The following is a 10,043-nucleotide window of genomic DNA, read 5'->3' on the forward strand; positions in this document are numbered from 1 at the left end:
TAACAAGGAGGCGTTCAAAATGATGACGAAGAACTTATGGCATCCTTTGGTCGATTTTTAGATTTATGACATGGGAGAAAATCTTTTTTTGGCAGCATGCTCTACAAAAGGTGAAAATGAGAGGATATTATCCAATGGACCCTGGACTTTTGGAAACAGTCTGATAATATGCACTAATTATGATGGGACTCTACAGATAACAAAAGTTCCTATGTTATTTGGTTCCTTCTGGGAAGATATGATTTACCTCTGGATGGGATGAATGCACAAGCAGCTCAAAAAATTGCAGGAACTCTGGGTGATGTTGAAGATGTTGACCTTATTGAGTCAAGACCTGGCTGGGGGGAATATGTTCGTGTGCACATATCTTTGGATACAAGTAAACCATTGCCGCTAGGTAAATGAGTTGTTGTGGGTGAATTGGATTTTGTATGGGTCCGTTTTAAGTTTGAAAGATTACTATAATTTTGTTATTATTGTGGGGTACTGGGACATGGGGAGCGTGATTGACTGCAATGGATTAACAATAAAGGTGCTGTTGGGAGTGTTGATTTTCCTTATGGTTCATGACTGAGGGTGGGGGGTGTTCTTGTGCGAGCACATAATTCTCTAGGATTGTCTAATGAAGGAAGTACAAGCCACCCTTCGCCTGAAGATGATGTTAGGAGCAATTTGCCAGTGAAGGATCCGATGGCAGTTACTGCTTCTCCATCTCAATCGTTGATGATTGCAAAAACGGAGTAGTTGTGTAAAACTGCTAAGGGGAAGGAAAATAAACTAACGTTTATAAGGTTGATGGGCCTTGTGTGGGCTAGGGGCCCATTTTGGATCCAATTGAGTTGCCTTTTATACAAACGCTGATCAAAGCCCACCCAAAATCAACGTCTTCTTCTTCTCGTAAGGGCAAACAGAGGATATCAAAGGTGGGTCGCTCTCGTTGTGCACGTTTATCTCAGCTTCCATTGGTTCCTTCAAAGCGTTAGTCAAATGAGAAGGTTTTGGGAGATTCAAGTAATTCAGTCTAGTGAAAAAAACATAAATCGGTTGGAGATGATTCTCTGGTGGATGTCCTTATCATATCGGCAAATCTTGTCTTAAATTCCTATTCTCAGTTTGATTTTGATATGTTTGTTTCAGACCCAATCTTTGGATTTTTTTGGCATTTATCGACAATATATGGGCATCTGGAAACCAATCTCAGAAGAGATACTTGGGCATTGTTACGTTTATTGAATGATCAATTTAATGGGCCATGGTTATGTTGTGATGATTTTAATGAAATTCTAGACAATTCTGAGAAACTAGGGGTACAGAGTGTCCTGCTAGCTAGATGAGGGGTTTTCGGGATGCTTTGGATTATTGTCAATTATGTAGTATAGATGATGTTGGGCCTTTGTATACATGGAGTTATTTGAGGGAGGGGTTAGCTCTTATTCAAGAAAGGCTGGACAGATTAGCTAGTAATTTGGAATGGTTTGATTTATTCCCCTCTTGTAGAGTCTGTAATCTTATTACTTCAATTTCTGACCATAGTTGTTTGGTTTTGAACACAGATGGATTAGTGCACAATGTTTTCAGGAAGCCTCAATTGTTTATGTTTGAGTCCATATGGGTGGATGATAGGGGCTGTGAGGAAGCTATTGCAAATGCATGGACCAATGACTCTGCTATTGCTTTGTCTGATAAATTAGAATAGTGCCATAACAATCTGACAGTTTGGAATAAAGAATCTTTTGGTAATGTTCGACATAAATTGGTTATGAAGAGAAGGGAATTGGAACTACTATAGAATGCACCTTATATTTCTTACTCATTGGATGGGATAAGTCGTGTTAAACATGATATTAATTACTTCTTAGAAAAAGAAGAATTGATGTGGAAGCAGAGGTCCCATGTACAATGGTTGGGAGATGGGGATCAAAATAGTAAGTTTTTCCATTTTAAGGCTTCTCAAAGGCAGCTGCGCATGATTATTTTTTAAAAGTATTTTGTACCACTAATCCTTCTGACTTTGATGGAGTTTTGCAGCCTGTTCAGCCTTGTGTTTCTGATTCTATGAATGATGATTTAGTGCATGACTTCACAGCAGCTGAGATAAGGGCAGCCTTGTTTCAAATGCAGCCATTGAAAGCTCCAGGCCCAGATGGTATGTCTTCGTTATTTTTCCAACAGTACTGGCATTTGGTGGGAGATACTATTATTAACTCTGTTTTACAAGTGCTGGTTTTGAGTGTTATGCCTTCTAACTTAAATCTTACAAATATTGTATTGATTCCAAAGAATAAACAGCCTGAGTATATAAAGGATTATAGACCCATTAGTTTATGTAATGTGGTCTAGAAGATCATCACTAAGGTTTTAGCAAATAGGCTAAAATTAGTATTACCTAGAGTTATTTATGAAAATCAATCCGCCTTTGTTCCTGGAAGGCTGATTACAGGTAATGTTCTAGTGGTGTTTAAAACTGTGGTTGATATTAGGAGAAGGAAACGCAGAAAGAAGGGTTGTATGTCCATTAAATTAGACATGAGTAAAGCCTACGATAGGGTTGAATGGTTTTTCTTGGAAAACTACTGCTGCGTATGGGTTTTACTTCTCAATTCATTCGTCTTATAATGATGTGTATCACTTCAGTTTCGTACAAAGTTTTTGCCACTTAGCCTATTAAGCCTACACGTGGTTTACATTAAGGGTGCCCTCTCTCTCCCAATTTATTTGTTATATGTGCTGAGGCACTATCTCTATTGTTGAAGCAAGTTGAAGAGCAACGCCATCTGAGGGGTATTAGTGTGTGTCATAATGCCCAATGGGCCAATCACTTATTCTTTGCAAACGATAGCATTATTTTCTGTCAAGCCATCTGTTTCTGAAAATCAGCATATAAAAGATTTTCTATCTAGTTATAGTGTGGCATCGGGACAACAACTGAATATGGGAAAAACATAACTTCTTTTTAGTCGCAATACAAAGCCAACTATTATGAATGTTTTTAAAGGAGTGTGGGGTGTTTAGGATGTTCAGCATCATACTAAATATCTTAGTCTACCATCTTTTGTGGAAAGATCCCGATTTCAAACTTTTAAAGCAATAAAGGATAGAGTTTGGATAAAGTTACAGAGTTAGAAAGAAAAGTTATTGTCACAAGCTAGCCGAGAGGGGTTGATTAAAGCTGTAGTATAGGCCATACCCACTTATACAATGAGCTGTTTCAAGATTTTAAAGGGCTTTTGCCAAGAACTCGAGGGGATGATTGTACAATTTTGATGGAGACAAAGCGGTCAAGAAATGATGATTCATTGGCTGAAATAACGTCATATGTCATTTATGAAGCAAAATCTGTAATACAAGCTGGTTTATGTTGAATTAGTAGAGAAGATAAAATTCGGATATGGAAAGATAATTAACTTCCTGATTTTAACTCCAAAAAGATTATTACTTGCTACAATTCACTTAGAGCACTCTCATTAGAATAGCTAAATTAAAGTACATTTTTTATGAATATAAGATGAATTTAACTTTTAACTATTCCATTTATATAAATCTCCACATTGGAATAGCTATTTTTTCATTATATGACAATAAAATAATATAAGATGAATTTAATTTTAACTATTCACATCAAATCTCCAAATTGAATTATCCATTTATTCATTATATAGTAATGAGTAATTAATAATTTTGAAAATTTTTTAATTTTTTTAATTATGAATTTATTTTATTTTATCATATTTTACTATTTATAATATTATATATTAATTTGTAATTGTATTCTAATTATATTTTTTCAATTGTCATTTAAAATGGAGAGAGAAATAATTAATATTAAAAGGAAAGAGAAAGAAATAATATAAAAAGAATTTTATGAATGAATAGTGTGTTCCAAATTTAGAAATTAGTTTGGATATTACCGTAGCTATATTTCAAATATTTAGAATATAGCTAATTCAATGTGAGTAATTTATCCACCTAATAGTTAAATTCTCATTGGATTTAACTTTTAGCTAATCCAATGAGAATGCTCTGAGGATGCTTGTGTGGCTGACTTATTGGATTCCTCGTCTCGGTGGAATACAGATTTGGTAAAATAGAGTGGGACTCGCTGATATGGAGATTTGGTGAATCTAAGCAGGTCCAGTGTCTTAATCAACGAGGCTAAGAGGTTGTGCATGTTGGCAGACATGACAATTGCACGCCTACTAGCTCGACAAAACAATGCATTCATTCTCACACGCGAGAAAATTATTATTTATTTGTAGGGCACAGTCTGGTCAAGCCCTCGTGACGTCATCTCGTGCGTTCTTTATTCTTGTCGTTTGCGGCATTGCTTGGTAGAAAGAAACGGATTGCTCATTTTCTATTTTGTTTCTTTTGTACGAAGGAAAAGTAGTCATCTTTTACTGTTAGATTAGATTGACAGTTTGATAAGATAAAAGATAAAATAAGATATCATGTAATTTTAAATGAATTAAATAAAATATTATATTTTAATATTATTAAAACGTTTGGAGCCGATCGGGTGATAAGAAAGATTTACACCGTCAAACAATGTTATGCCACATATGTATTCCTACAATGAAAAAATAAAGCCGATTGCAACTTATCTCTCCCATTCACCTCCTTCGTTGCTCTCTCTCTCCTCAATACTTTTCGTCCCTCTCTCTCTCTCCTCGAAGCAACTGTTGTTTTCATCCTCTTATCTCTCCCATGTCCATACAATGCAACATCCTTGCAAGAGATTCGAGAATTAATAACATTGAATAAATTAAAGAATGAATTGAAAGTAGATGTGAGCTTTAATGGCTTTCTTTCCAGCAAGAGTGATTGATATTTTCTAGATGTGCGACAAAACTCCAGATTTGGATTTATCACTACTGGTATGTATATCTTTTCCATCCTTGATTATTTACCCAAAAAGTTTTCATTTTGACGTTATTTTATTTTTAATTTTTGTTGTGAAATGAAGAATTCCATTTCCTAAATGGTAGAAATAGAGAGGGACCAAAATACCCCGTGCTGAGGAGAGAGAGGGGAGAGAGAGAGAGAAGGGAGAGAGCATACGGGAGAGAACTTGCCTACAATAAGTTCTATTTGTCTTTTATAAAAGGATCGTGCTACAGTCCTCGCTGGAGCTCCCGTTGGAGTGCAGTGTATTTTTGTATGTGTTTTTTTTTAAGTTGTTTTTTATATAATTTTTTTTAATATTTTTTAATATTTTTTAAAAAATAAAATAAATTTAGAACATTATTAAAAACACTTTCTTAATCAAGAAATAAAAAAAAATTATTAAAAAATACTTCCTTAATCACGAAGTAAAATAAAAAATCATATAAAAATATTTTATATTTTACTTCGTGATTAAGCAAGTATTATTTAATAATATTATAAATTTTTTTATTTTTTAAAAATATTTAAAATCATTAAAAATATCTACATAAAAAAAAGAATTAAAAAATACACATAAAAAAATATACTAGAGCTCCAGCAGGAGCCCCCAGCGGGAGCTCTAGCATTTTCCTTTATAAAAATAGCATACTCAGCATAATATTATTGGAGGGTGTAAATATCTTCTTTAACATATTTTTCTTTTTTAAGTTTTTCTCAATTTAAAGAGTAATCTTGCGTATAATCGTAGAATATATAATTATTTTATAATTATTTAAAAAAAAATAAAATTTATTTATAAAATATTAATTTTTTTTTATATAAATCTCATATTTATTTTTTTAAAACGATTATTTATTATAAATATCTTATCAAAATATCTATCTAACTGCGTAAGCAAACCCGCGTTCGTCTTTGTTCTTTAACTGCACTTTGTCCGTGGATTGTGGAGTATTCGAGTGACTCCACACGAGTATGGATTTCTTAAGCGGAATCATCTATCTCTGCCTCTCATGGACCTTAATCCAAGCCTTACGCATATTTCGAAGAAGCAAAGCGATTCCCAAAAAGCTTCCTCCAGGTCCCAAACCTTTTCCGGTCATCGGAAACTTGTTTGCTCTCGGCGATAAACCGCACAAGTCCCTCTCCAAGCTTGCCCAGACTCATGGCCCCATAATGAGCCTAAAGCTTGGCCAAGTAACCACCGTAATCATCTCTTCAGCGCACACGGCTAAACAAGTCCTCCATACACACGACCAACTCCTGTCCAACCGAACCGTCCCGGACGCGCTCCGAGCCCACAAACATAACGAGTACGGCATGCCCTGGATGCCCATTTCGACCCAGTGGAGAAGCCTTCGTAAGCTGTGTAACAACCAACTATTCTCCAACAAAATACTCGATGCCAACCAAGATATCCGCTATAAGAAAGTGCAAGAGCTCCTTGCCGAAATACGTCAGAGCAGTGTAACCGGCGAGGTAGTAGATATCGGCAGGGCGGCTTTCAAGACTGTGCTTAATCTGTTATCGAACACCGTTTTCTCAGTGGATTTAGCCGACCCAAATTCTGAAACTGCTACAGTGTTCAAGGAGATTGCCTGGAATATCATGATTGAAGCAGGGAAACCAAACTTGGCAGATTATTTTCCTATGCTCCAAAAGATCGACCCCCAAGGCATAAGGCAGCGCATGACAGTTCATTTTGGGAAGCTAATAGGACTCTTTGACCGCATGATCAGTCAACGGTTGCAGTTGAGAAAAATGCCTGGTTATATCACCAATAATGACATGTTAGATACCCTTCTCAACATCAGTGAAGAGAACAACGACGAGATGGACAAAACTAAGATACGAAGTTTGTTCCTGGTAACTATTTTATTCTATGTTCTTCTTGGGCGTTGATGAATATGGTTGTGATGTTCAAAGACTATTCTAAACTGTTTTATTTTCCAAATTAGGACCTATTTGTTGCGGGCACTGATACAACTTCCGCCACACTAGAATGGGCAATGGTAGAGCTACTCCACAACCCAGAAACTTTGTCAAAAGCCAAAGCAGAATTGGAACAGGTAATTGGCAAAGGCAACCCAGTAGAGGAATCGGATATCATCCGGCTGCCGTACTTGCAAGCAATAATCAAAGAAACATTCCGGTTGCACCCAGCAATTCCTTTTTTACTGCCGAGGAAGGCCGAAGCAGATGTGGAAATCGACGGCTATATTATCCCAAAGAATGCACAGTTGCTGGTGAATGCATGGGCTATAGGACGAGAACCGAGTTTATGGGACAATGCAGATTCATTTATGCCGGAGAGGTTTTTTGGGTCAGAAATTGACGTTAGAGGGAGGAACTTTGAGCTTATACCGTTTGGTGGGGGAAGAAGAATATGTCCTGGTTTGCCATTGGCAATACGAATGTTGCACTTAATGTTAGGTTCGCTTATCCACTCCTTCGATTGGAAGCTTGAAGATGGGTTTGAAAAAGAGGACATGAACATGGAAGATAAGTTTGGCTTAAGTTTACAGATTGCTCATCCAGTGAAAGCTGTCCCTATTCCAGTCTGAAGATGGTTGAAGAATTTACTTGTAGTCTAAAATAATGTCCCCTCCATTCCAAAACCAAGCTATGTAAAGGCTATTTTTTTCTTTTGACTTGTTTGTACTTGAGGTGTTATCGTGGAATAATATGTTTTTATTTGGAGGATTTTTTTTTTTTGTTTTTTTACTTAAAAAGTTTATGAAAATTTGACTGAAAATGCTGAAATCTACTTTTTCATAATGGATAGTAGATACAATGCATCTAAAATTTGAAGACAAGTCGCCCATGGGATGTGAATGGCAGTGGGACCAAGTCATGGGCAGTAGTCCTTCTCTGAATTATCAAATCACTTCCCTATTTTAGGCTGCTATCTATGTATATATCCAACATTACAAAGCTCCTTTCCTAAAAAAAACAAAACATTACAGAGCTCCACGTGCGTTTCCTTCCTAAAGCATATGTGTCAAGGATCAGACTTAGGGTGAAATTGTTATTGAAATGAATACTCACTTTCATAATTATTAAGTAAAATTAAAAATTAAAAAAAAATCAAATATAAAAAATAATAATAATAAATAGTAACACTAAATTGGAAAACATCTTGTTGTCAAGGACTTTGAACCGGCCTTTCCTTATTTTATCCTTATGTTTGTATCAGTACACACACTAGCTCCTCTATTATTGACTTTAAAAAATTATATTTTCTTTTCTGGGAAACTGAAGAACAGAAGCTGTTATCCATCTTCGCATACCGTAGCATTGACATTTCCGAGCTGTGTTTTTACTGTTGGTCTACAAAGGAATAGAAGTCATCTTCGTTCTCTGATCTCTCCGTTGGGAGTTCAATAGACAAAGATGGATTTCTTGAGCAGTATCATATATCTTTCCCTCGCCTGGACCCTGATCCAAACCTTCCGAATGTTTACAAGAAGCAAAGCAGTTCCCAGAAAGATTCCACCAGGTCCTAAACCTTTTCCGGTAATCGGAAACCTCTTCGATCTCGCTGTTGACAAACCCTACAACTCCATTGTCGAGCTTGCCCAGATTTATGGCCCCATAATGAGCTTAAAGCTAGGCCAAGTAACCACAGTGATCATTTCTTCAGAGCACATGGCTAAACAAGTTCTTCAAACACACGACCAACTCCTGTCCAACCGAACCGTCCCGGACGCGCTCCGAGTCCACAAACATGACGAGTACGGCTTGCCCTGGATGCCCATTTCAGCCCAGTGGAGAAATCTTCGTAAGATATGTAATGGCAAACTGTTCGCCAACAAAATACTCGATGCCAACCAAGCTGTCCGATACGACAAAGTGCAAGCGCTCCTCTCAGAAACTCGTCAAAGCAGTTTAATCGGTGAGGCGGTAGATATTGGCAGAGCAGCTTCCAAGACTGCGCTTAGTATGTTGTCGAACACGATTTTTTCGGTGGATTTGGCCGATCCGAATTCTGACACGGCTAGGGAATTCAAGGAGACCGCGCGAGATATCACTACTGTGGCAGGAAAACCAAACTTGGTAGATCTTTTTCCTATACTTAAGAAGATCGATCCCCAAGGCGTAAGGCATCGCATGGCGGTTCACCTTGGTAAGCTAATGGACATCTTTGACCGCATGATTAGCGAACGTCTGCAGTTGAGAAAAGTATCTGGCTATATCACGAACAAGGACATGTTAGATACCCTTCTCAACATTAGTGAAGAGAACAGTGAGGAACTGGACAAAGCTAAGATGAAAAGTTTGTTCGTGGTAACTACTATTACTCTGTTCTTCTCGGACTTCTTCCCCCCTTGGAATCATTTGTTTACTTCGATTTTGATGGCAGTTTCTGATGTACAAAAAATAATCTTAACTTTTTTGTTTTTGGGTTAGGACCTATTCGTCGGGGGCACTGATACAACTTCAGCTACACTAGAATGGGCAATGGCAGAGCTACTCCACAATCCAGACGTGGTATCAAAAGCCAAAGCAGAGTTGGAGCAGGTAATTGGCAAGGGGAACCCAGTAGAAGAATCGGATATTACTCGGTTACCTTACGTGCAAGCAATAATCAAAGAAACATTCCGGTTGCACCCGGCTTTTCCTTTCTTGGTACCCAGGAAAGCCGAAGCAGATGTGGAAGTCGATGGCTACGTTATCCCGAAGGGTGCTCAAGTGCTAGTGAATGTGTGGGGTATAGGTCGAGATCCAAGCACATGGGAAAATGTAAACTCATTTATGCCGGAGAGGTTCTTGGGATCAGAAATTGATGTTAAAGGAAGGCACTTTGAGCTTATACCGTTTGGTGGCGGAAGAAGAATATGTCCTGGGATGCCATTGGCGATGCGAATGTTGCACTTGATGTTAGGTTCACTTATCCACAACTTTGATTGGAAGCTTGATGACGGGGTTAAACTTGAGGATATTAGTATGGAAGGTAAGTTTGGCTTAACATATCAGATTGGTAATCCGGTGAGAGTTGTTCCTATTCAAATCTAAAATTGGTTTAAGAATTTACTAGGTTGAAGTATAGAAGTATTGCCATGAAGTGTGAATTGTCCCCTATATCCAATAAACTTATTTGGGAACAATGTTTTGTATGATTTATGCGATAAATTCATACTCCAATGTGAATTTGGCTGCCT

The 10,043-nt window shown here is 37.3% G+C and overlaps 2 protein-coding genes across 2 annotated transcripts; both read left to right on the plus strand.

Annotated features, from left to right (window-relative positions):
- The first annotated feature begins 5,784 nt into the window (after positions 1-5,784).
- LOC108990866 (geraniol 8-hydroxylase-like) lies at positions 5,785-7,584 on the plus strand. Its single transcript, XM_018964970.2, has 2 exons — positions 5,785-6,747; positions 6,840-7,584. The coding sequence occupies exons 1-2, from the start codon at positions 5,857-5,859 to the stop codon at positions 7,443-7,445; spliced, it is 1,497 nt and encodes a 498-aa protein (XP_018820515.2). The 5' UTR covers positions 5,785-5,856; the 3' UTR covers positions 7,446-7,584.
- A 470-nt stretch (positions 7,585-8,054) lies between these two features.
- LOC108990853 (geraniol 8-hydroxylase-like) lies at positions 8,055-10,043 on the plus strand. Its single transcript, XM_018964947.2, has 2 exons — positions 8,055-9,168; positions 9,292-10,043. Exons 1-2 carry the CDS (start codon positions 8,275-8,277, stop codon positions 9,895-9,897), a joined length of 1,500 nt encoding a protein of 499 aa, XP_018820492.2. The 5' UTR covers positions 8,055-8,274; the 3' UTR covers positions 9,898-10,043.

Source organism: Juglans regia, chromosome 9 (genome assembly GCF_001411555.2).
Source record: "Juglans regia cultivar Chandler chromosome 9, Walnut 2.0, whole genome shotgun sequence".
Lineage (NCBI taxonomy): Eukaryota > Viridiplantae > Streptophyta > Magnoliopsida > Fagales > Juglandaceae > Juglans > Juglans regia.